General features: G+C 37.3%; 2 protein-coding genes across 4 annotated transcripts in view; both read left to right on the top strand.

The window, feature by feature from the left end:
• Positions 1 to 15,820, top strand: part of LOC108665125 (triple functional domain protein-like) — a 155,258-nt gene extending 139,438 nt beyond the window's left edge. For both annotated transcript variants that reach the window (XM_047883760.1, XM_018151852.2), the window contains exons 4-15: positions 4,190 to 4,393; positions 4,654 to 5,438; positions 6,183 to 6,374; positions 7,480 to 7,555; positions 8,385 to 8,558; positions 8,832 to 9,017; positions 9,475 to 9,597; positions 10,895 to 11,041; positions 11,510 to 11,834; positions 12,642 to 12,923; positions 13,267 to 13,781; positions 14,091 to 15,820. In XM_047883760.1, the coding sequence (XP_047739716.1) occupies positions 4,190 to 4,393; positions 4,654 to 5,438; positions 6,183 to 6,374; positions 7,480 to 7,555; positions 8,385 to 8,558; positions 8,832 to 9,017; positions 9,475 to 9,597; positions 10,895 to 11,041; positions 11,510 to 11,834; positions 12,642 to 12,923; positions 13,267 to 13,781; positions 14,091 to 14,096 (3,015 nt within the window). In that variant the 3' untranslated portion in view covers positions 14,097 to 15,820. The remainder of the gene's footprint in view (positions 1 to 4,189; positions 4,394 to 4,653; positions 5,439 to 6,182; positions 6,375 to 7,479; positions 7,556 to 8,384; positions 8,559 to 8,831; positions 9,018 to 9,474; positions 9,598 to 10,894; positions 11,042 to 11,509; positions 11,835 to 12,641; positions 12,924 to 13,266; positions 13,782 to 14,090) is intronic.
• A 1,176-nt stretch (positions 15,821 to 16,996) lies between these two features.
• LOC108665122 (exportin-7) overlaps positions 16,997 to 27,134 on the top strand; it is a 51,851-nt gene continuing 41,713 nt past the window's right edge. The window contains exons 1-5 of one of the 2 annotated variants that reach the window (XM_018151848.2): positions 16,997 to 17,250; positions 23,224 to 23,473; positions 23,917 to 24,086; positions 25,929 to 26,178; positions 26,499 to 26,668. In XM_018151848.2, the coding sequence (XP_018007337.1) occupies positions 17,236 to 17,250; positions 23,224 to 23,473; positions 23,917 to 24,086; positions 25,929 to 26,178; positions 26,499 to 26,668 (855 nt within the window). In that variant the 5' untranslated portion in view covers positions 16,997 to 17,235. Of the gene's footprint in view, positions 17,251 to 23,223; positions 23,474 to 23,916; positions 24,087 to 25,928; positions 26,179 to 26,498; positions 26,669 to 26,884; positions 26,921 to 27,134 lie in introns of those variants that run through there. The other variant, XM_047883763.1, reaches the window with a different exon arrangement.

Genomic DNA, 27,134 nt, shown 5'->3' with positions numbered 1-27,134 from the left:
CATGGCGTGTGGCGAGAGCATCAGCTTCGTCTCCAACCAAAGACGTAGGCATCGGCATTACATGGCAATCGACATGCTAAGCAATTGCGCATGAATTTTGCATCTGATCGTTTCACTTACACACATGATCGGATATTTCGACAGCCATACTGTTATGTATAAAGAAGGTTTGATTGCATCTCGATATGATGGCCGAGTTCGTTTGTATTTGGTTTTTCACCGATGTACGAACAACGGGTTAAATTCTTGACAACCTGTGGCTTGACTTCTGATTCTATTACGTATTTAAACACTATATATTTGTATGATGAAAATATATATGGTGCGCATATGTACAGCTCCTTTCAATATAACCAACGCATTAAGATACTGATACTATCAGAGCACTGAGAGCATCGATAACACCAAATGTTTCCGTTTTTTTCTTCATCTGTACTTTCACACCTTCAGAATTTACTTGCCCCTTATTGAACTGCATATGAAAACTGTACCTAGTACCTACACTCGTTACGATTAAACGTTGTAAAATTATGCAGTCTGACACGAGGGTGATTCGTCATTTCGGTACTTATTCACCAAAATTTGTGAACTCTTCGACAGTGCGCCGAGTAAGAGAGTAATTTGTCCTGGAACTGACGTTTATTTTTAAGCCATCCTAAATTAGGGTATCTAATGTGCGCTGTCAGACGCGGTACGCGCAGAAAGCCCATTTATGTCTTCACGGCTGTACCGTCGACAGCGCGACCCACGTTAGTTATTGTGCCTATCTACTTTATGAAGTCCTTATTTTCTATTACTTGTGATAAGATTTAACTGTTTATCGCACGGTAGACTGTTTTTTTACTGGTTTATCGCTCTGTAGAAGGCTACATAACGACGATTCAGGACGATGACAGCGTTTGCACATCGCCATCGCGATTTATCGACACCCTTGCTTGCTGTGTCGTGAGTCGTGCACTCAAAGAAACGAGAGAGACTTTGTCCAGATATCGACGTACTTTCTACCCTTGTGGAAGTTATCATGCATAACCCACTTTTTCCTGGCAAAAAAGCGTCCCAGCAGGCATCTGACGTTGAAACAACGTTGATTAATGGTTGATTTCAGGTTGAAATGTTGAACAACCTAAATTAAACGTCATATCAACGTCGAAATCTGACCAACACTAGAAGGGACGTAAAGCAACCTTATTTCAACGTTGAAATAACGTCGATATTGGTACGTTGAATTTTTACTAATTTTTAAACGTTGAATCAATGTTGATTTCAGGTTGAAATGCTGAACAACCCCAATTATACGTCCATTCAACGTCGAAATCTGACCAAAACTAGAACGGATGTAAAACAACCTTATTTCAACGTGAGAATAACGTCGATATTGGTACGTTGAATGGTTGCTAATTTTTAAACGTTGAATTAATGTTGATTTCAGGTTGAAGTGCTGAACAACCAAAATTAAACGTCATATCAACGTCGAAATCTGACCAAAACTAGAACAGACGTAAAACAACCTTATTTCAACTTTGAAACAATGTCGATATTGGTACGTTAATGTTTATTTATTTTTAAACGTTCAATCAATGTTGATTTCAGGTTGAAATGCTGAACAACTAAAATTAAACATCCGATCAACGTCGAAATCTGACCAAAACTAGAACAGACGTAAAACAACCTTATTTCAACGTTGAAAATGGTCGATATCGATACGTTGAATGTTTATTTATTTTTAAACGTTCAATCAATGTTGATTTTAGGTTGAAATGCTGAACAACCAAAATTAAACGTCCGATCAACATTGAAATCTGACTAAAAGTAGAAGGGACGGAAAACAACCTTATTTCAACGTTGAAAAATGGTCGATATCGGTACGTTGAATGTTTAGCTATTTACCAGCATGGAACTAATGTTATCACACCAACATTGAATGAAATACATATATATAACTGTACGATTAATGACCAGAGAATGCAGTTCAATTTTCAAGGAGTCGAACAATTCTTTAGCTTATTTCTATTGCTCATGCACGCGAGCTGCCGTGGTCAAGGTTGCTAAGGCGTCGCGCGGTCTCCAGCGATCCCGGGTTTGAATCCTGCCACGGACGAAAAACAGGTTGGTTCTTCAACGTTGATTCAATTAGAGAATTTGACGTTGCAGCAATGTCGGCGTAGTAACACTGATTCAACGTTGCATTGTAACGTCAGTACGACGTTTCATGAGAGACGTTGCTTCAATTTTCATTCTAAACCTATTTTCACCCCGATCTCAATGTCGTAATGCGTAGTTGTTTCAACGTCGATTCAACCATAGAATTCAACGTTGCAGCAACGTCGTAGTAGCAACATTGATTCAACGTTGCATTGTAACGTCAGTACTACGTTGCATGAAAGATGTTGCTTCAATTTTCATTCTAAACCTCCTTTCACCCCGATCTCAATGTCGTAATGTGTAGTTGATTTAACGTCGAATCAACCACCGAATGCCTGCTGGGGTATGTGTTACGTGCAGTAAGTGTGTCTTATTTGAATAATATGACCTACTAATTGCTCTGATTGTGCATTATTTTTACTTTACATGCGTTTAGTTACTTTTACATGCGCTTCGTTACTTTTAATCGCCTTTAATGAATGTCCAGCAATCGTTCTTCTGATCTCGTTATTCCCTGAGAGGTGAAGTACCGAACAACGTCAAAGTCGGCGAACATTATAGTTCATCATACCTTACAATTCATCATACATTTCAATTCATCATAGCTTTCAATTCATCGCACCATTCAATTCAACACCTTTCAATTCATTATATCTCCGTACTGTACACCTGTATACCTCGTGTGCACCTGTATACCTCGCGTGCGCCTGTATACCTCGCGTGCGCCTGTATACCTCGCGTGCACCTGTATACCTCGCGTGCGCCTGTATACCTCGCGTGCGCCTGTATACCTTGGGTGCTCCTGTATACCTCGCGTGCGCTTGTATACCTCGGGTGCGCCTGTATACCTTGGGTGCGCTTGTATACCTCGCGTGCGCCTGTATACCTTGGGTGCGCCTGTATACCTTGCGTGCTCCTGTATACCTCCCGTGCTCCTGTATACCTCGGGTGCGCCTGTATACCTCGGGTGCACCCTGTATACCTCGCGTGCGCTTGTATACCTCGCGTGCACCGCGTGCACCTGTATACCTCGTGTGCATCTGTATACCTCGGGTGCACCTGTATACCTCGCGTGCTCCTGTATACCTTGGGTGCGCCTGTATACCTCGGGTGCTCCTGTATACCTCGCGTGCGCCTGTATACCTTGGTCGCTGGTGCGGTCATTGTACGGCCGCTGGTGCGGTCATTGAACGGCCGCTGGTACGGTCATTGTACGGCCGCTGGTACGGTCATTGTACGGCCGCTGGTACGGTCATTGTACGGCTGCTGGTACGGTCATTGTACGGCCGCTGGTGCGTGCGGCCAACTCTGTGCCGGCAGACCCAACCACGCGCATCCTAACCTCGACGGCATCGATATAACGTGCCGGACATGGTTGCTTGACAGGTTACTTGACAATTTGTAAGGTCGCTTGGCAGTTTGGCAGGTTACTTGTTTACTTGCTAGGTCGTTGAGTGTCTTGGCAGGTCTCTGTTATTTTGTGAGTCACTTGGCGGCTTCGTATGTCGCTTGGCTACCTGGTAGATGGCTAAGCCCTTCATCTGTTGAAAACAAAAGTTTGCCTGTTCACCGTAAGCCTTTTTGTGTTGAACACAAAATGTTCGTCGGCTCCTCTCACCCCATGAACATCAAATCCCAATTTCCCCTAACAGTGAAGGGAAGTACAGCGTACAAGACTGTTCTCACAAAATTAGATTGTGCGATTCTGCCCTTTTTGCACTGCACTGATTATTGACCTTGTGGCGAATTCTGTGTAAAAGTGCAGCATCGTGCAGCTGCCCGCCTATTTATTTTCAACTATTAAACTTATTTTGTCAGTCGCGAAGGTAAAATGAAAATATTCGTTAAAATACGAAATCTAATAGTATTAAATAGTTATTATAACAATGGATAATAATTCAACAAACGGTTTGGTTTGCTAACGGTGTATATTTTCCGATAAAAAAAGCTAGAGCATGCATGTTTCACGTCATCGTAGCTGGATAAATCAAAACTGAATAGGGTTCTTAACGAACTTAAAGTTTAAGCCCTGTATTCCCTATGGCAGACGTACGAATGGGCGCTGGAGACGATGCGTGTGGTGAATCGCGTGAAGACGGTGGGCGTGGCATCGCCTGACCAGGTGGGTGCCGCGGCGCAGTCCCTCGCTGCGCATGCGCAGCGGCACCCGCCACCGTCGGCTGACACCTTCGCCAACATGGTGTCTCTTGCGACCAAACTTGGCAACGCGACACTCCTCCAGCAAGTCAAGGTGTGTTCTTTCGCTGGTCAAGTTGCTTTGTTAAACAATACAGCACCCGTGCCTCCCAACAGTGTTACCGCTTTCACTGTTCCATAACAGAATAACCACTTACCCTTGCCTTTGTCCGGTTGGAATAATTGGTCTAATGAAATTGTTTCTGATTAAAAAAGTTTTACCGAATTAGCCAGAAATATGTAAATGCATGGCTCGCAATTTCTACAATTTATTTTGCAAAATCTCTTGTGATCTAAAAGTTTTGAATTTCCCAGATGGGCGAGAGCCGCTGCCAAGAGACTCTGTCGTTGCTGCAGAGCCGTCAAGCGGCTCTCGTAAAAGCTCGTCGCCAGATGGAATTTGACTGCCAAAGCTTCGTGGACCTCAACGAAGTTCTGGACAGTGATGACCCATCACCCTTTTCGTGGTTAATAGGAACTCCCTTGAACAGCTCGGGCCGAAGGCGTTCTTCCTCCGCGTCCACAGCCTCCAAATCTCGCGAAACCTTGTCTCGATGTTCTTCCTTGGACATCGAGGACGACGGCATGTTGGTAGAAGCGAAGCAACCTCTGGAAGGCCGAAGCAGTTTGGGAGGAATCAAAGAGGTTCGAGAAAGTGTGGAGGAACTTGACAGGGATCTAAATGCCCGTAACGATTCAATGTCGTTTTCTAAAGCCGTAAGCAATGCAATTGAAAGTCTCGACCCCCTGTCATCTTCCAATCCTCACACAAAGCTTTCATCGACTTTCAACTCGCGTGACTTGAGCTCCGGCTTCGTCATGAGTCCCATACACAACCAAAGCCAAAGCCTGAATCTGGCCTCCCTGCCGGCATCCATGAGTAACAATGCTAATGGTAACAAGCCTACCAGGAATCGTTACTTGTCGTCCACGGATTCCAGCAACAGCAGTGGCGGTAGCAACAGTTCGTGCGGGTCGCGAGGTAGCGACCAAATCGCCATCACCCAACGCGCCGCCAACCACAAGTCTCTGCAGAGGGCAAGTGCTTGGCCGTACGGAGCAGCCCTTGACGACGCCCAGCTACAACCCCACCATGACAGGTGGGTTCTTGTCTTACTAGGAATATTTTGACTGTACCACCATGATGGGTGGGTTCTTGTGTTGACAGGGATATTTTGGCGGTATTACCCTTGATAAGTAGCAATAAATATTGTATGGTTACCACTGTTGTGGGTATGTGCTTGGGATACTAAGAATATTTGTAAGATATTGGCGGTGATGTCTATTTTTAAATCCTGCAGGCATGCATTGTGTTAGAAATCATCTAAACATCGTTTTTATGTTTAGTATTTCTCTTTCATATTTATACGATGGTTTGTATTTACTAAGAGCATCAAGCAGGCTAGCAGTAGGATTGAACAGTTGCAGTAGCAGTAGGACCGGAGACATCTTCGAGAAATGTTTCCCATTAAAAATTGTCTTTTTCGGAGATTACCCCCGTCAATCTTTAAGATTGACGAAACTTTCATATCCTAAAAAAAACGAGTCAGTTACCCGTTGCACAAATTACCCCTGACCCGGTTCAGTCCATCAAAGCTAACGAACGCCACCTCGTTAGGTTGAGATTAGGACGTTACGATATTTAGGTTACGAACATATATTAGACCCACATTGGCCCATGGATTACCCGTTTTGACCCTGGTCAAAAACGCGAGTTTTTGAGTCATCACTAACATTTGAGTTATCACTACCCACTCGCTTTTTTATATCTGAGTTATTCAAGCTTGTCATTTATTGTTAGATAAATACCACTAAATGTAACGGAATTTTTCATCCACACTCAGCCTTATGGAGGATGAGGACGAGGAAGAGCTGCTGGAGGAGTCTGGCTTTGGCGGGTCTGACGAGGTGCGAGAGGAGCGCGTGGGGAGCCTCGTCCTGCCGCCATCGTCGGCCAACTCCCATCTGCTCACCCGCTCGTCACAGCTCGACATCACCGGCCAGAGCTTCGTCGAGGGCGATGCTAAGAAAAACATGTAAAATGCATTTTATTTTTCTACATTAAAAAGGATGTTTGTAATGTTCAACAGAAAAAGCAATTTTTTATATGAAAAAGTATGTCTGTAATGTTCAACAGAAAAAGCAATTTTTTTATATAAGAAAAAGGATGTCTATAATGTTCAACACAGAACGCAATGTTTTTCTTTATTTTGAAAAGGATGTCTATATAATGTTCAACAGAAAAAGCAATTTTTTATATAAGAAAAAGGATGTCTGCAGTGTTGAACACAAAACTCAATTTATTATTTTTTCTACATTAAAAAGGATGTGTATAATGTTCAACACAGAACGCAATTTTTTTTTCTACATTAAAAAGGATGTCTGTAATGTTCAGCACAAAACGCAATTTATTTTTTTCTGTATTAGAAAGTATGTCTATAATCTTCAACACATCTTTGAATTTTAGTTTTTCAAGGTGTCTAATTATTCATTTAATAGACGTTTATAGATTACTATTCTAGATGTTTCAGCGATTTTGATCTCGGCAGTTACACAGAGTCGGGCTGAAAAGTTATAAATATAATATTAATAGATGGATGTTACAGCATACATGTGAGGTCTTGTTTATTAGCTGTAGGCGTTGTGGTATGTAAAACTAATCAATGGAAAATGTGCTTCAAAATTCTCAGATCAAGTTTAGTTGTTTTTCAATCATAAGTACATGTGAATTCCCTTTATTTAAACGTGACCTGTGGTGCAAAATTTTGCATCTTTGAATAAATTTCCTTGATTTTTATTATCGAACTTTCTTTAGAATTATTATGATTAATATCAGAGAAATAATTTTATTTGCCAGTATTATTATCCGAAAATCGGTTATTGTCTAGTTTTCTCTAACTTAATGTTTCTGTAGTGGTTTATAAATTTGTCAAGTGTATTGTTAATTAGTTGTTATAGGAACCTAATAATCTATAGAAATAATATTGAACGTTGTAATGCTCCTGCAAATTGCAGAGGCAACAAATCGATCAAACAGCACGAAAGATTCTCACAAGTGTTTAATATGTTAAATAAGGAAAGTATTTTAAATTGTTGATTTAATTTGAATGCTTGACGTATATATGTTCGGTCTTCCTCCAGCAAACTCTGCCACATCATGAGCGAGCTCATCAAGACTGAACAAGACTATGTGCTGTCTTTGGAGTACATCATCGAGGTTAGCTTCCGTTAAAACTTAACATTTATTATCTTCGGTCTTATGTATTAACGCTACAGCCAAAAATTGCCTTCTCTCATCATCTCTTTTATTTGAAACTAGTTTATTTTACATCAATACAGTTTATTTGCATCAATAAATTATTCTCTCGATACAAAATTTATTGACGCGTTTTTCTTTCGGTTATGTAATAGATGTAAAAAAGTTAGCTTCGACGTCTTATTTGCGATTTTAGCCCGAACCTTAACTGCGAATAAATCTATGCTGCATATAATTTCTGTTGTGTCATCACTACCACGTCATGTTACTCTTCTTCTTCTTCGTGTTACTCCACGTCTGTTACTCTACTCTTTGTATGTTACTCTTCATTCCACATATATTTGAATGTTATTTATCATTTTACACATTTTACATTTCATTTAAATGTTATTTATCATTTACTATTTCGTTTTGAACGTTACTCTTCATTTTCCGTTTCATTTTGAACGTTACTCTTCACTTCACATTTAATTTTTAATGTTATTCTTCATTTCACATACCATTTTTAATGTTATTCTTCATTTCCCTGGTCATTTTGAACGTTACTCTTCATTTCCCATTTAATTTTGAACTTTATTCTTCATTTCCCATTCAATTTGAACCTTATTCTTCATTTCCCATTTAATTTTGAACTTTATTCTTCATTTCCCATTTAATTTTGAACTTTATTCTTCATTTCCCATTCAATTTGAACTTTATTCTTCATTTCCCATTTAATTTGAACTTTATTCTTCATTTCCCATTTAATTTTGAACGTTATTCTTCATTCCACACTCAAATTTTCCTCCAGAATTACCTGCCCGAGCTGCTGCGCGAGGACATCCCACAGGCACTGCGTGGTCAGCGTAACGTCATTTTCGGTAACATCGAAAAAATCCACGAGTTTCATCGCGGCTATTTCTTAAAGCACCTCAAACAGTGCGAGAGAAAACCTCTGGATATCGGCCGGATATTCTTAAAATATGTAAGCGGTAATTTTTTATGTGATTGTTTCGAGAGAGTTATAAACTATTGTTTATTTTTGGTCGTTTTTTGGGGTAACGACTCTCCTGTTTGTTTCCGAATGATTTTTAGTTCTTCAGTATAGTTTAACTGAATTATTTCTTTACTTTAGTGTATAGTTGCATTGATTCGTTTCTTTGCTGTATAGTTGAATTGATAAATTTTACACTTTAGCGCGTAGTTGAATTGATTCATTGTAGACTTGGGCCAAACCAAAAAGAATATTTGCCTGTAGGAGCGCCAGTTCTACCTCTACGCGCTCTACAACAAAAACAAACCGAAGTCGGACGAGCTCATGGCTGAGTACGGTTCCGTGTTCTTCCGCAAAAAGCAACTTGAGATCGGAGACAAGATGGACCTCGCGTCATACCTGCTGAAGCCCGTGCAGAGGATGGGCAAATACGCTCTTCTGCTCACTCAGGTGACAAACATCACTAAATTTTTATTTAATTTCCGTAATATTTCCGAAAATTGTTTCAGTATTTCGTTCGGAGAAAGTTTTCTTGAAACAAGCATTATTGTTATCAGAATCTATAGATTTTTATGACTTCGGTAGTTATATTAAATATTTTTTGACAGCAGGTTCATGCGATTAGATGTCGACTTTCTAATTTCAATTTTTTTAATTCGAAAAGTTTTTCATCAAAGTCAGTATTTTTTTATGAGTCTAGCATGATGTTTAATACGTCAAAATGTGTTAATATTCTCGATAGATGAAAAAAGAAATATATTTTCAACAGCTGGTTCAATTAATACGTCATAATATGTTAATATTGTTGATAATTATAGAAAAAAATGTTTTCGACAGCTGCTTCAGTTAATACGTTGTAAGATGTTAATATTCTCGATTATTAAAGAAAGAAATGTATTTCCAACAGCTGGTTCAGTTGACGACGGGTAGCGAGGCGTGCCACCAGCTGACGGAGGCGCAGCAGATGGTGCAGTTCCAGCTGCGCCACGGCAACGACCTGCTCGCCATGGACTCCCTTAAAGACTGCGACGTCAGTGCACTTCATAGCAATTCTGAAATAATTATATATCTACTTAATTTTCATTTTTTTAATTCATTTATTTTTTTTTCATTAATTTTTTTTCATTCATTTCAATTCTTTCTTTCATTTCATTTTTTCGTTCATTTTTTATTCATTTTAATTTTTTTCGTTAATTTTAATTTATATCATTCATTTTCGTTTTTTTTATTCATTTTCATTTGTTCATTCATTTTTTTACGCTCTATCATGACGTCTTTTTGCATGAATTTGAACCATGCACTCAAAAAAATGAATGGGTTGTTGTTAAAATACTGACCCAATTTCTTCCTACTGCACGAGCACTGAACGGACTGTTACACCCATTTTCTGGGCAAAACAGAGTCAGGATGACCCATACAGGAGTAAAAAATACAAAGCAATAAATACTCAATGAACCACTCATATCTCTGTGTGTGGTGGAGTTTTAACTGAAGGTAATATTATATTATCAGGAACTGATGTCAACGTCCATAATGTTGTGAACTTGTGAACCTCCAAAATTGGACCAATCCTGAACCAATCACTGTGTGTTCGGTACCAGTAATTTACTTGTGTGGTCAGCATGTGGGTTTACCGCTATTAGCGATGGTTTGTCTTCTAGGAAGGTTAGTCGTTTTTTAGGCAATCGTGAAGAAAAGCGGGATTACGACTGAGTGATTACTATTTTTTACTGTTCATTTTTTTCGAAGCTTAATTGTACTTCAAACGGAAAAGAAGCTGCCTGTCTGGTTATTCTATCGTTGATGAAATGAGATTCAAAATTATCGTCTAAAGACTAAAGAATCGTCCAACGGCTAGAAAATGTCTTGCCTTCTTTTTAACGCTTTTGCGAAATTTCCATTTTATTAATAAAGCACTCTTTTTCAGTTTTATATAAAAATTTCCGCAAAATTTTCTCCATATATGGCTGTTTCAAGTATTTTTTATTTATTTTCTTGTTAAAATTTTTTTAAAAATTGTCACGGCAAGACGTTATGTTTCATACTCAGAACTTCCGCGAAATTTTTCAATAAAATGCCTTTTTAGTGCATTTTCTCATTTATGGAAAAAATGCACTATTGTGCTCGCCATGTCCGTCTGTCTGTCCATGACTTCAAGTTTTCGTCGACGAGAAAATGCGCTCTCTGTCACTCACTGCAGTGAGTACCGAGTTATATTTTTTTATTATTTTCTTTTTCAAAATTTATGCAAAATTGTCACAGCAAAGCGCCATGTTTCAGACTCAGAACTTCCGCGAAAATTTTCAATAAATGCGTTTTTTTTCCAGGTTAACCTGAAGGAGCAAGGGCAGCTACTGCGGCAGGCGGAGTTCCTGGTGTGCGAGGGCAGCAGGGGGCGCAAGACCCCCCGGCATGTCTTCCTCTTCGAAGACCTCATCCTCTTCAGCAAAGCTCGCAAGGACCCTGAGAAGAAGGTGTGCAACCAAGCTATTATTATATGTAATTCTTCCATAAGTCTGGACTTTTCATTCTAAATTGTTTAACGTACTCGTTGGTGTCTATAAGTGGTAGAGAAATGAAGACAATCATCCACTTAAAGCAAAACAAAAACCTTAATCCTCATATTTCTTCTTGCCATTAAATAATTTAAATAAAGATTCCGATGTCATAGTGATGAGATTGGAAATGATACGTTTCAAACCTCTTAAACCTTGAATAACATTCAATATTCTGACTGTGCTTTCATTATATTCACTCTAGCAATTTTAGTACAATAGCAACGTAAATTACACATGAGACTATCCAAATTTGTATATTTGTAAGAAAATGCACGCCTGCAGGATTTAAAAATGCACCACACTGCCAATATCTTAGAGATATTCATAGACTCATAGTATCCCATGCACATACCAACATTGATAATCACTTCCTTTGCCCTACAGAACCTCGACATCTTCCAGTACAAGCACAGCATGAAGATGACCGATATCGGTTTAACGGCGCAGCTAGACAGCGGTTACAAATTCGAAATCTGGTTCCGCAAGAGGAAACCGTCCGACACCTACGTTCTGCAGGCCTCGTCTCTCGAGGTGAAGGAAGCTTGGACCGAGGAAATTTCCAAGCTGCTTTGGCGCCAGGCTCTTCGTAACCGAACTTTGAGGCAGCATGAAATGTCTTCCATGGGCATAGGGAACAAACCTTGCCTTGATATCCGGCCGAGCGAAGATCAAATCAACGACCGATCTGTGTCTGTCGCTTGCAAACAACGTAAGTTCAAAAATAAACGCGTGTCAGACCTCAAATTACTTCTTGGATCTGGCTCGATTTTTTTACGAACTGTTTGCCTCTATATTTATATTTCTGTCTTTTTTCAAATTTTGTACCTATCGTTTGCTAAGTATAGGTTTATTTATCCAACTGCTCAGTTTGATGGTTGAATTAGTTGAGTTGAGCTTTGTAGAATAGAATAGAATATAAGTGTCTGCACTGAAGAAATAGGCCTGATTCTTGTACTTTTCGTGACTTGATTTACAAGGGATCTGACCTTTGGAACCCGATCTTTCCAAATTGCAGTTAGTGCAGCCTTTTGAAAGATTTTTATCTGATATATGTGGGCGTTACATTTTTGATGCTAGTATTGCATGTTGAACACATTACAATAAACTCAGTAAAACTAGACGTGCGAGATATTATAATTACTTGTAATTTAGTATAACATACGTGACTTGTGGTTGCTGGGTGTGTCATGATCAAATGAAATGATCTGACAATTATTAGTACCTCCTCAGACATGTTAATCTATCCAGTATTAGGCAACGAGGTATCGGGAATTTATTGCTAATTCAACTCTTGTGAAAGCTGGCGAAAAGTAAATAGTTTCCATTCTTCCTAAGAATGCGGTGAGCCGCGTTTGAATTCATTCATCTCGGTTAAAGCCAAATGAAAACTTTATCTACAATAATTTTAAGATTGAGATTTGCTCAAATTTAAATTATCTTAGTATTTTGGTTACTATTTTAACAAAAATAAGATCATGTAAGAAGAAAATACCTTATAATTTGATTGTCATTCTAGCCGTGCGACCTCGTCTGGAGGCATCGATGTCTGTGGACTCGGCCACATCATCCGCAAACAACAGCAACTCCAGCCACGGCAACTCGGCGCTGCGTCGTCCATACTCGATTATTTCCGTGTCTTCCTCGTCCTCTTCGAACGCTTCGTCGCAGCCATCGTCTTCGTCATGCGGTGGAACCGGACAACCTTTCGTTGCCGGAACCATCAACCTCGGATTCGAGTCCGGAAATTCGCCACGACCGCTCCACCGCTCCGTTACACGGACAAGCCAATGTAGCGCCGGTGAGAAGCTGGTCGTTGTTTGCACTTGACCTTGAAAAATAAATGCAATAATTGCATTACAAACTATTATTATTTTAAATTTTATATATAATATATTCATTTAAATAAATTAATAGCTGGATAGCAAATTTAGTGAAGAATTTGAAAGCAAAGAAAAAGTCACATAATTTCTTCATGAAAAATCGACTTGGATTTTAATCTTGCTTTGCCATTTTTCTTCTCTTCAAAGAAGCAAAACATACGTCTTTTCAAAGTTATAAAAACATCTTTGCCAGGTCTGCAAAATCAATTATGTTTTGGTTTCAAAACTAGATCTTCACTAACAATTTTCTCGTCCTTGCAGAAAGTGGCATCATGGCCGACATGTACCCAGCTGACCAATACGACTCAAGCCTTCATCACAATTCCCTACACCAGTCTTTATACAGTCACTCCCAGTCACATTTTCGTGTTGAACGTTCTAATTCCACCGTGACCTCCGTTTCCATCGACTCTGGGCTCTCGCCGACGTCTCCCTCTAACCACAGCCCAGCTTCTTACTCTGCATCTTCCTCCACAAGCCCGTCCACTGGGTCGTCAGATATGCTTTCTGTCAATAATACTCAAGAAGAGGATGCTTCTGATCTAAATAACGACATCCTATCTTCTCTCGCATCCGTTTCAATCGTTGAATCTTCCAGAAAAACTGTTGATAAAATAGAAAATTTTACTGCACTTACCTCAGAGGCCGCATCCAATTGTCATTCTACATCTTCATCGTCGTCGTTGGCTGGAGAAACAAATGAGGAACGGGCGGCTGAAATAAACGACTACACAACTCTGGATGCGGAAGGCGTCAAGACATTGCTGACGACTGAGGTAAATTCTTTTATTAAAAGGCACCATAGTATACAAATATAAGTAAAGTTATCCATTGCATATTATAAATTTTGAATACTGTGTGCTCTGAGTAGATTGAGATTTGATCTCCTGCCCTTAGTATAATTTTGTTTACTTGTTTCTAATTTGTCATCTGAGCTGTTATGATGAACCTCCATGAAGTACGTAGTATGGACTTATCTGTACCATGGACATTCTTCAGCTTTTTATGAGCAATTTTAATATTTTTCTTGTGTATATTGAATAACGTAACAATCTAATTAACTCTTCCCCCTCTTCTCATTTCAGGTATAACTAACTACCCTTCATTGCTTCATCTCCAATGATGCGCGAGTAAAGTTTGCCCAGGATTTTTCACCAATAATCGATGCAGTATTTATTGGGTGAATTAGCCTTTCTAAATGTATACAATTTTGTACCCTTAATCCTCCCTGGCTTCTCCATACGATGAATTTCCATTGACATGGGATCAACAGTTGGAGTTTTGTTCAACAACACATCGTTCTTCCTTCTTTGGTCTGTGCGTTCGGCGCTTGGTGGAGAATCATGGAAGTGGCTGTAAAAAATGTATATAATTTGTTATTGACTGTATGTTGTGTGAAAATGTAAACCATTTCTTAAACTTAATAAATAATCCTCTAAATGTATGAAGCGGGATCCATGTTTTTATTTCTTGTTGTGTTTGTTCAATTTGTCGTTTGACTTCTTCGTTAATTAGAATTCTGTTGTCTAGAATAAATTGTCTCCATTATCTTTCCCTTTAATGTTTTCCTTACTCTTTTATATCAGACTTCTGATTTATTGATAATAGTTGAATAAAAAGCCGCTAACTTCAAATTTGGCCGCTTAACCAAGGCAACACTTGAAGTTTTCTTACAACGATCACCCTCAACATCCCAACATTTGATAGTTGAACCAATATTTTTTGTTAATATTATTTCAGTTCAGCCATGCTCTATTTAATAAACATTTTCGGGATTGAATAGCGCATTAAATAGAGCCCAGTTTCACCAGGAAAAATTTGCAACGCACACAAATTGCTTCATATAACTCACTGTAACAGAACATACTGTCCTACAACTCGCTGTAACAGAACATACTGTCCTACAACTCGCCGTAACAGAACATACTGTCCTACAACTCGCCGTAACAGAACATACTGTCCTACAACTCGCTGTAACAGAACATACTGTCCTACAACTCGCTGTAACAGCACATACTGTCCTACAACTCGCTGTAACAGAACATACCTACTGCTCAAAGTGAAGGGATGTGTCGTTACCTAGACCACTTCATATCAACCCAAGCGACACACATTGAATTCCCAGAAATGTCGCCTTTCTTCCTATTGTCATTTGTCTGTGTTAATCTTCGAGCTACAACTGTACCATTCGGGCTATTATTTAACTGTCCACGAGATGTTTTACTATCAATTATTCTTGTATCTGTGTACATACTATGCTTACATTATAGTTGCCATGCATTTTCTTGTTGAATATTCTTATTTGTGGAAACGCAAGTAGTTTTAATTTTGATTCGTGAATAAAATTGATAACAGTGAACATGGAGGAATATTGGTAGTCAACGTAAGCGCTGTTGAATTGTGCTTTTTTCCTTCTTTAGTTTTTTAGGCGATACATTTTCATAAGTTACGATCAAACCCACCTTTTTATTATCAGATAATGATTTATTAAGAAACTTGTTAGCCCAGCAGCATGCTCGCGGTATGGAGGATGGACGGACTTGTATAACTATTTTTTATGGCTAATATGCTGTGTATAATTAGAGTGCATCTGAATGGATGCAGCTAATACAGTCTAGAAGAATATTACGATAGTCATCATATAAATTATTTCCATTTGGTGAACTACAGAAAGTTGTCTCATAGCTCTTCTGGAAAACAGTCGTTAATGAATGATATAAACTTTCTTCCTTAGATTTGTACGTCTATAAACCGTAGTAGGTAACATATCCTCGTTTGTACTCATGCTTCGGATATAAATAAAACAAAAACTCAATATTACATCATTGATTTTTACCCTTTTGACGGTATATTCCACCTTTAAATGAGAGTTTTTAGATTATACATATTATTAGCGCATTTTCTCATTTATGGAAAAAATGCACTATTGTGCTCGCCATGTCCGTCTGTCTGTCCGTTACCTCAAGTTTTCGTCGACGAGAAAATGCGCTCTCTGTCACTCACTGCAGTGAGTACTGAGTTATATATATTTTTTTAATTTGGCGGAAATAGAGAATCGTGAATCTCGACTTCCTTGTAGGGTAACAGGTATTAGCGAATTATATCGGCATAAACAGTTGAATTCTTGATCAGCACATTGTGTGCTAATTGTTAGCTATAAGGACGAGTTTTATAATTTTGTTTCAAGTACTCAGATGAAGTAATCAACTAGCAGTTAAACATCTTTACAGTGCTAAAAATGTCGAAGGCATATAACTGCGTTTTCAGTGGCACTTTGATTTGACGGTCAACTTGAGCTTACCCGTATAATGAATGGTATATTGAAAACTATTTCATATAATTAACAACAAGTGAGGAGGACTTCTATGATAGTTTATATTCAAGGTTGCGTTCGAATCTGTTCAGTAGTTTTCAAAATATTTAATCTTCAATGCGAATTTTGGCCCCCATGACCGTTTAAGTTGGAAACAAATACGGAATCGCATAAGTAATCACGACCTAAACATGACTTTTAGGTCCTAATGAACGCACGTACAAAGTTTCATTGAATTCCATTTATTAGTTAGGGAGATATTTCATGTCCACTAAATCTTGATGACCGGCCGCAAGTCCGGCTGGGTAAAAGTCCGAGAGGTCGAAATTTGGTACATATATGATATACACAGTTTCTCAATGCACAAGGGTAGAAAAAGTTGAGGATAATTCAACTTTATAAACGACATACAAAATAAATAGCATTGTTTAAGATATAGTTGTAAATTGTTTTACATTTTTTAATCAAATGACCAGTGAGCGTCACATACATATGTGATGATAGTTTTCAGATTTGAACATGATAGTGATAATTGATAGTGAGAAGAAACTAAATCACTTATTATTCGCTGTCGTATAATATTGTGATGAAGCAGATTTTCGCCTTGGAGGTTGAAGATGTACAACTTACACATGGGAATCTTCTTCATGTCTGCGCAGATTTGAAGTTGCCGCCTGGTGGACTGAAGTCGCTGAACATTTGTCCTGGAAAAGCATTCCACTGCTGGTCAGGCAAGCATACAGCGGTGTATTTTCTCATCAAAAACTTATTTAAAGATCTTTTCACAACATTACAGAGTATTTTTAGTTTTCTTAGGCAAGTTTTAGTTGACCGTCTTTTCATTTTAATGAGAACACAACAGGATCGCAAGCATAACATTCGTTGCGTCACCGGGAGTCAAAACACAAACGTCGGCCATGGCAGAGGAGCAGGTTGGTGTTGCTTTTGTTGACCGAACTGAGATACTTGAATTTAAAATATATTTACTAATCGTAGTACGCAATACGCGTTCGGCTCTTGAAACGTTTTAATTAGGATTGGATCGTTTGACTGAATTATAGCTTGCTTTTTGTGTAGAAATAATTCGTTTTGGTTCTGTTCCTCAATTTTACAATTGATGTGATGTTATGGTAAGAATTTTAGAGGCAAGCCGGTAATTATTTCAGCAACAATTATAATTTTTAGGTTGTATTATATTTTAAAAGTGAATGATTGACTATAATTCTGTGACTATTTTAAATTTCCCTAACTGAATTAATTTCATATTGACCAAAATTCTTCAAGATCTTGTTGCTGTTGGTATAAATTAACATTGGTTCATTTCCTATCTGGAATATAGGATAGGTCAAATTTTTAGATTGTATTATAATCAGAGAAAATGTTAGGAGATACAATGTTACAAATTACAATACAAAATGTTAGGAGATACAAGAAAATATTAGGATATAGAGAAAATGTTTTTTAATAATCCCAATTCCCAATTCCTAGCTACTAATATTTTAAAGTATGTACTACTACCTACTTTATCTGTACCTAATTAAAAATGATCAAAACTGTTCAAGTTCTACTAGGTAGATCTTTAAAAAAATAAAAGTGAATACAAGTATGAAATACTATGAATTTGAAATGAACCAATATCATTCCAAATTTGAAATTTTCTAATTTGTAACAGTGCTCAGATTTTGATTTTTGCCATAAAGATTTGAAGGATCCATAAAGATTTGAAGGATACCTAAGAACCATAAAGATTTGAAGGATACCTAAGAACCTAACTATTACAGGATCTGCCATAATTATGGCAAGTTGGCAACTCATGTTTTCTAATTTCTCAATGTAAAACAGGTGATAAATTTTTTATTAGATGAACTAATAGCCAAAATCTACCTAAAAAATTCTGAAATGTATTTATTCAATATGACTAGCGTTATTTTTAATGACGTCTTCCTACATACACTGGAATGTGGAAAGCTTCACAGAATACAGGAGACTAGGGTAAACGCGGTATATTCCGACACTTTAAGGATGCATCGAGAAATGAAAAACTATAAAAAAAAACCGTATGCGTTACGTAAGTTCTGTTGCCTTCACATGATGTATTTAAAAGTCTCAAACCATAATATTCTTCCTATAAAAACAGTTATTCACTATTTGGTAGAGCCATGTCAACTGTCAAATTTGACACATTTTTCAATGATCTCACCACGTGGCATGCATTGTCTCTCTTTGGATCTCAATATTTTCCCGCTAGATGGCCAAGGCCTAGTGTTTTTGCCGTATTTCGACAGGCAAATGTATGATGTCACCATTTTAACCATGAATGAACGCATGGAACTAAAACAAAGCTTAATATAAAGGAAAAACTAGAGAAGTGACGGAATTACCTACGATGTCGGAATATACCGCGTTTACCCTAGCAATATTTCTTGTGTGATCAAGTCGCATTCTTGTTTCAATTTATACCTCAAACTATCCAAATATTTTTGAGGTATTCTGCAATTCCTACTCACTAAAATATCCCAAACACTGAAACAAAAAAGTTGAGAGGATTCAAATCAGGGCTTCTTAAGGGCCATTAATTTTTGCTAATGAATGCTGGGATGTGGCACTGAATTCAGTTTTGGGTCATGTTTGAACCATGTGATGGGGCAGAGGCTTGTTGAAAACTCCATGTTGAGCCATTGAAGTGTTTACATCACCAAGAAAACAACTCTGCTTTCAAAATGTTTGAAATGTATTGCTGACTGCTTAATTTTACTCCTGAGTGGAGACCTTCCAGTGGTGGATACCGTGGCCTAAACCATCACGAACATGGGATTTTGACGTTGTGTTGCTGTTCTGGTCGCCACAGATCCATCCCGACTCCAAACTCTGTCAATTTGATGGTTAACGCTTTGTTCAATGTCAAATTTCTTCTCATCGCTGAACACCAAATTGGGCAGCATGCCACCCTCAATGAGATTCAGAATGTGCTGGCATCTTTCAAGTTAAATTAGGTCATGACTGTTTGTTAAGTTTATGCCTTGTTTGCATCTTGCAAGGGGATGTTTTGAGGTCGTCTCTGAGGACTCAGCCAATTTTTTAGCTGAGCAACAAGGGTTTCTCCTCAACTTCTTCCTTGTGTGTTTTGCCAATTGTTTTGTTGGGACTCTTTGTTTCCTTCCCTGATCAGGTTGATTGCATGTTTTGCCAGTTCCCATGAATTTTTTTTACCACCTTCCCCACAGTTTCATGACAAATATTGAGCTTTTTTGTAATGACTGAATTACTCTTGCTCTTTTTAGTAAGGATTAAAATTGAATTTCTGTTTACTGCAATTAGTAATACTAAATTTAGACACCTTTGACTTCTGCAATATAAAACAGATAATATTAAGCTTCATAATAAAAGAAAAGTCTCCCAGAAACTTATTTATTTTCATTCTAAATTGCTAATTAATCTAAGCTGCATTGGCCAGCATGCTAACTAGGAAAATTCTTATTTTTTCTGAAATATTATGGCTGTTACCATATATCATGTAATTTCAATAAGGTGTGAAATCTTGGGGATCTAGTGTAATGTACCTCAGTCTGATTGGAAAAAATTGCGGGTCACAAACATATTTGCAAAACTTTTTACTTCCACAGTTGAGTATACTATGCTCCTGCCAAAATATCCTGCATAATAAGTGAACCCAAAACATTTCATTGGAGATTGGCTGATAGCTTAGTTGCGGTCACATCAGTCTGCGATCATGTCAGACTGCACTTTAACAAAGACATAAACAATTGACTCTTGTAGCTTTTACTAGCATGTGACTGTGCAAATGAGTTTGTGGCTCATAAGTGGGTTTTCATGGCTTGGATACGGTATTCACAGCTCTAAGAAATGAAATGATGGCTTGCAAATCTAAAAAGAAAATCGCTGCTAAAAAAAATACAGTTGCGGTTTGGAGGGTAGGTAGATGTTTTCCTCACTAGCCTGCATTTATTTGCCAAAAAGAAATTTCATGTACTGAAATTAAGAGCTTCTAAGTAAAAAAAATTGATAACTTTGGTCTTTAGGGTCTCATTGCTTGATTACTAATTTGTAACATTGGGCATAAGTCTCCTAAAATTGTGGGTAAAAACAATTGTTTTACTGCCAATTTTCAATAGCAGTAGGTAAAAATAAGCAATTTGTCTTAAATTTTTTTCTGAAGAAATTGGAAAAGGCCATTGAAATAGGTGAAATTGGCCAGATTCACGGGAATTTTTGTCTGATTCATGGGTGGCTACTGCCCAATTTTTAAGTTAGGCTTGCTTAGTGCACAGTTGGAAATAATTTTTGACATGCACATTACTGAATCATGCCCATATAATATGATAGAAAAAAAACTATTTTGATTTTGAACTTTTGCTGAATTTAGTTTCTTTTCTTTAGCTGTCTAATCAGTGCTACAATAGTAGGGTCATTTTAATTTCAATTTTAACAAGTTTTCAGTTTATTTTAGAAACATGTTTAAAAAAACTGGCCTAAATATTTAAAAAATCTGAAGGTTTGTTTGGTTCCGTCATTGAAGTCATGTGTTGGTAATACCATCACACTGGGTAATAAGGGATGGGCGGGGTAAATCGGGATGCGCGTAACACATTTCGTAGAAATGTTGTAGCAGCTGAATCAATCGAAATGTTGCAAAATTAAAAATAGTGGCGTAAAGTTCAACATTTTTACTATCTACTATGTATAAAGCTATTTGAGAAATCATATGTTTACTACCTCTAAAAAATGTCTGAAAAAAGTGTGAAAAGTGCAATTTTGGAAAAGCACCTCTACTAAGGTCGGGAACAAAAAAAAATCACGAATGACGGAATTTGCCTATCTCATTTAAAAAAATGGCAGCCATTTTCGAGCAACAGGGTAATAAGGGACACCCCCGGGGCAATAAGAGAAACCCCTAAAAACTCATTTACAGTTTAACCTCAGTTGGCAAAGGCTCCAGTTAACAAAAAAAAAATTGATTAACAACAAAGAATTTTGATTACATTTACCTCCCTCTGAGAAAAAATTTCACTTATCAATAAATTAATGCGTCATCGGTCATCACAAAATTGTGCACAGAATGTCATATAGAATTGTGTTCTGGGCATTATATAGTAAATAAACTTAACCCAATTAAAATGGCGTGAAATTACAAGCCGTTGTGTAAGCTTACAGATACAGAAGAAATGCTATATGGCTGCTGATATGAAGCTTGCAGTGGACAAGGTTGTTGTAAATGCTCAATGGCATATTTATGGATATGGTGATATATCAATAAAGGATAAACCAGTAAAAACAAAGAAAATGTCATTTATTCTACATCTACAATGAAAGAGGAGGACTTCAGAGTAGGTACTGTTAGTAATGGATGAGTAGGTACACTCTGCATGCTTCAAGCGTTTCAAAATTGAGTTTTATTTCTAGTGTCCTGGATTACCCTGTTCCCAGGGGTAATTCAGGACAGTTTTATTTTGCGTGTGGCACATTACGTATGTATAGCATATGGAATTTTTTTTGAAGATGCCATTCGATAGCCCTTGCAAAGAGCTAGGTATAAAATGAGCCTAAACTTGTTTATGAAATATTTCATGGTAAGAAGTTATCAACCAAAAATGCTCAAAACTGTCCCTTTTTACCCCTTTTGATGGTATCTCCCAAATTATGATATAACGTCTCACAAATACTATTGAAGATTTGCCACTGGTGCTTAGATAGTGATTTATTTATCTTGTTTTCAATTACATTTAGGTACATGTTGTATGGCTTTATGGGTGAAGTGAAAAAAATATATGTATACCCTACTTAACTAGTGAATTAGACTAAATACTAGTTTTTATTATTGAAATTATTTTCCTGCTGATATTTTTTTTATGAAAAACACCTGACAATTATAGTTTAAAATGGTTCTATGAATGCAAAAAATGTGAATAAAGTAAAGATTAAAGGAAAAAATGCATAAGCTGAATGCTAATATGCTTCTTGTCCTTTTTTCAAATAATTTTAAAGCACTACAGTATACCATAAAACATAATGTTTAGAATTTTGTTATCCATAATTTTTGTGGAAATAAAAATATTCCTGGACAATTTATAGGATCTGTTATTGTTATCAAGCAGACAATTTCATTGATAGTTCAGATAGATAATGGATGCTTCAGATAGATAATGGATAGTTCAGATAGATAATGAATAGTTCAGATAGGTAATGGATAGTTCAGATAGATAGTTCAGATATATAATGGATAGTTCAGATAGATAATGGATAGTTCAGATAGATAATGGATATTACAATCAAATCTTAAATCCTGTGGCATGCCATTATCCATGAATATAATGCTATGTAAACGTTTTCAACAACAGCTTTCTATCTATCATGTGTTTGTGAAGCAGCAGCTCTTGAATATGCAAATATAAAATGAAATAAACACAGAGTTTTGATTCCTTGCAAATTGGAATATAATGCATTCTCTGGTCATTATTTGTACATTTTTAAATATAAAATGGTAGATAAATGATCCCTCAAGCAATCCATGTGCAGTAGTAATCAATTCTGAGTATAACTTTTGTTTTAATTAAGGTTTTTTAATGAAAATTTGCTGTGCATATCATATTTGAGATGATTCAATGTCAAGATTCTATAAGAAAAGATGAGATTTTATATTTTTTAGCGCTACACTGACTAATATTGCCTGCATATCCTTGTAAGCTTTGTGCCTTGATTTCTAAATTTTTATTTCTAATTAGATGAATGCAAAATAAAATGTCCTTAGCCTAGAGTACCTATATACCATATAGGTATCAATAATACTCATAATAGGTTAAAGTAGCCTTAAACCTTAAAATGGAATGAGATTAGCCTCTCTACTAACTCATAATGTTGAATAAATGTAATTCTAAACACTTGTGCAGGAGGTGATAAAGCTAGAGCTCCTGTGTAAGCAACTTCATGAAGCAACAAATGGAGTTCTGCGGCAGGAGGCAGAGAAGGCCCTGGTGGAGTTCCAAAGTGGTGCTGGGGGAAGTGACACACTTGCTCAGTGTCAGATGTTACTTGAGAGAGCGCACTCGTCTTATTCACAGTACCTTGCTACCACAACACTTACTAAGATGGTCTCCAGGAACCCTTGTACACTCACACTCCAGCAAAGAATACACATAAGTAAGAAATTGTCATATAGGTTTAATCTCATCTCTTTCAAAAGAAAGAGTTTCATCTCTTTCAAAAGAAAAAATTTCATTTCTTTCAAAAGAATGTTCCATTCATGATCAGTCCCTGGTAGATCTGTTGGCATGAAATTTCTCCCTATTGTCTTTTCTTCCACTTCACTCTTGTGATAGGGTATAATATATAAACTTTATTTGTTGCCCAATGAAATGAATGTTTTTTTTTCTTCAAATTATCATGATTGTTTCTAGCTTTGTTGATGCTTTCATTTCTGTCTGAACTGTTTTACTCATTACTGGTCCCAACTTCCTGCATTCATGTTGTCTGTACAATTCAGTCCATTACATCACTCTTGGAACTAACTGTACAATTCAATCCATTACACCACTCTCAGTTCTATTTTCCTTCACTTATAACTAATCATGTGTCTGTTGCAGGAAACTATGTCTTGAACTACCTGGGAACACACCCCAAGCTTGTGCACTACGTCAACCAAGGTCTCGTGGAACTGTTTGCCCGCATTACCAAACTAGGCTGGTACGACTCGGTTGATAAAGATAAATGGGCCTTCAGAGATGTGCTTGTGGATGTTTCACAATTTCTCAAGGTGAGATACAGGCTTATATAATTTTGGATCAGCTTATTTAAAATTCATGTTATAGCAAAATTTCTGTATCTGAAAGAATCTTGGTTACCATCATTATTCTCCATCGCAATTGTTTTTTCCTATTGATAATAGGAAAAAGCAGTCCAAGTGGTTTATGCTGTCATATTTTTGTTTGCAAATTTTATTCAAATTTCCAATTAATGTTACAAATTTATTATTCATGTATTGATGCATAAAACATTTGTGTATATTGAAAACTTATACAAGGTACTGTTGAGCATCAACTGAGATTTTCTATTTATTCATACTACACACATAAATGCTGCATGTCCTATTATTTCTGCTTAATTTCATTTCAAACTAATGAATTTTTAAGTGGATATAAATGTATACGTAGTATATGTATACAGGGTTTAGACAAAATAGGGACAAAATACAAAAAATATAGGGACAAAACAAAATACAAAATAGGGCTCAATTTTAGAACATGTTTAACAATGAAAACGTGACATATTTATATGTTTTATTGTTTATTGTTGCTGCTAATTGATATTATATCCTCGCACAAATATTTTTAGTAAATTTTTGTGTTTATAACCTAATCTGTAAGCTATAAATGGCAAACCTCTCTGACTTTCAAAGAGGCCAAATTGTTGGTACCCTTATGCCTGGGTGCAAGTGTGACAAAAACTTCCTGAACGCTTGACGTTTCAAGAGGTGCTGTCTCCAAATTATTAACTGCTTCTGAAAGAGAAGGAAAAACGTTCTGAGCAAAGCACAGATCCGGCCAAAAGTTGAAGTTGTCTGAGGGAGACGATCGGTACCTAAATTGAATTGTGAGGGGCAATAGAAAGACCACGGCTGTTAAAATTACTGCAGGCCTAAATGGACATCTACAGAACCCTGTTTCCATAAAGACTGTCCACAGACAGCTACACAGATCTGGATTCTATGGAAGAGCTGCAATCAGAAAACCTCTGGTTTCAAATACAAATGTTTCACGGCGTTTAGAGTGGCGTAAAAACCTCCTGAATAGCTCCCAAAGCAGTGAAAACAATTTGATTTTCTCTGACGAATCATCGCTTACCTTATTTCCAACCTATGGCCGAGATGACGTTTGGAGACGGATAAAAGAGTCGTTCAATCCCGACTGCCTCCTCCCAACCATAAAACAAGGCGGGATATCTGTGATGATCTGGGGTGCTATTTCTTTGAAATCCAGCTGACCAATGATTTCTCTTCATGGAAGAAGCAACAGCCGTGACTATTTAGGAATTTTGGAGACTAAGTTCATACAAATGGTTCAAGCACTGTTTCCGAAGGAGAACGCCATCTATCAAGATGATTATGCCATTTTAATGATTCGAACATTTAAAAGGCATCACTCAATACAGGAATTCTTAAGAGTAGTAGGTTTTGTGGAGACAGTCCATCAAAGCTTGGTTTGAAACAATTCAGCTGATCAAATTATTTGAAAAATCGAATGACTTAATAATTATCACAATTCCATTTTTTTTTGTATTCAAAACGGTCTTCACTTGAATATTTGTTCATCCCCTTGCCTCCTTAATAACGGCCTACACTATAATATTTAATCATTCCATTGACTCACAGGGAGCCAATCAGTTCCAAAAATAATTTTGGAAGTTGTGTGATGTAATCTTTTTATTAATTGGCGTTATTTGTAAATTTTAAGTGGTTTTTACCTTAGTGTTTACTATTTGCCATCGCATCTACTCCCGTGTATCTCAGTGACACAAGCAGTTGATCAAACAACCATGTAAACTCAACTGTTTAAATTGAATTTTGTATTCACTTGTATATTTCTTGCCATTATTTCAGGGTCCAATAGAACATCGCATCACAGGCATCGAACTGCTGACGCAGCTCACGGCAGAGATGAACCAAATCAGCGACTCTGACGCTAACAAATCTCTGACAAAACACCGCAAGATCGCCTCGTCTTACAGAGACCAGCATCTGCTCATCATATTTCAGCTGGCATGCACTCAGCTCCGCTCTGAAACTTATGAATCTTATGATTTTAGTGAAGAAAACAAACAGAGATTGATATTGCAGCTGCTACAGCTAGGTGAGGAAGCGCAGAGCGTAACTAAAATAATAGAGTCGATGCTAATATATATTTATTATATTCTACCAATATAAATATTTCACCAATATAATGGCTAGGTTATTTTGTGGCTTTGTGATGGTGGAGAATAACCATAAAGACTCGTGAAGAAAGTTAGTGCACGAGTTCATGGTTCAACTTGTGCAAGAACTGATAATTTGTCTTGTATTGTTATTTGTACCGTGTTTCTAACTGTTGACTTGCGTATTATAATTTGTTTTTGTATTGCTATTTGTACCGTGTTTCTTACTGTTGACTTATGTTTCTTTTCTTCATTGCAGCATTAAATTGTTTAACGTTTGACTTCATTGGCACGTCGATTGATGACAGCGGAGAAGATTTTTGTACAGTGCAAATCCCTACGTCGTGGCGGCAAGCTTTCCTTAACCTCTCGACAGTGCAGCTTTTCTTTGATATGTACGCCAAACTGCCGTCGTCCCTAGCCTCTAGGGTAAGACTTGGCTAAGATTACTTCAGTATTTTATAAGGCCTTTAAAGAACAATAGAAAAAATGATAGTGAAGTGTGAACAAGTCTTTGATATGTACGCCAAACTGCCGTCGTCCCTAGCTTCTAGGGTAAGACTTGGCTAAGATTACTTCAGTATTTTATAAGGCCTTTAAAGAACAATAGAAAGAATGATAGTGAAGTGTGAACAAGTTTTTGATATGTACGCGAAACTGCCGTCGTCCCTAGCCTCTAGGGTAAGACTTGGTGGTCTAACTGCCTATTATTTCAGTATTTTATAAGGCCTTTAAAGAACAATAGAAAGAATGATAGTGAAGTGTGAACAAGTTTTAATGCGAATAAAAAGAATCTTTATTTATGGCGTGTTAACCGGGGTTATTATCTTGCTGCTATATATGGCTGGCTGATATAAAGTTATTAAATACTATGGGGTTTTCTTCATTTATTTGT

This window comes from Hyalella azteca, unplaced genomic scaffold, assembly GCF_000764305.2.
Source record: "Hyalella azteca isolate HAZT.00-mixed unplaced genomic scaffold, Hazt_2.0.2 contig13638, whole genome shotgun sequence".
NCBI lineage: Eukaryota > Metazoa > Arthropoda > Malacostraca > Amphipoda > Hyalellidae > Hyalella > Hyalella azteca.
Note: the sequence above shows the minus strand (reverse complement) of the source record. Positions and strands in the feature narration are given on the sequence as shown.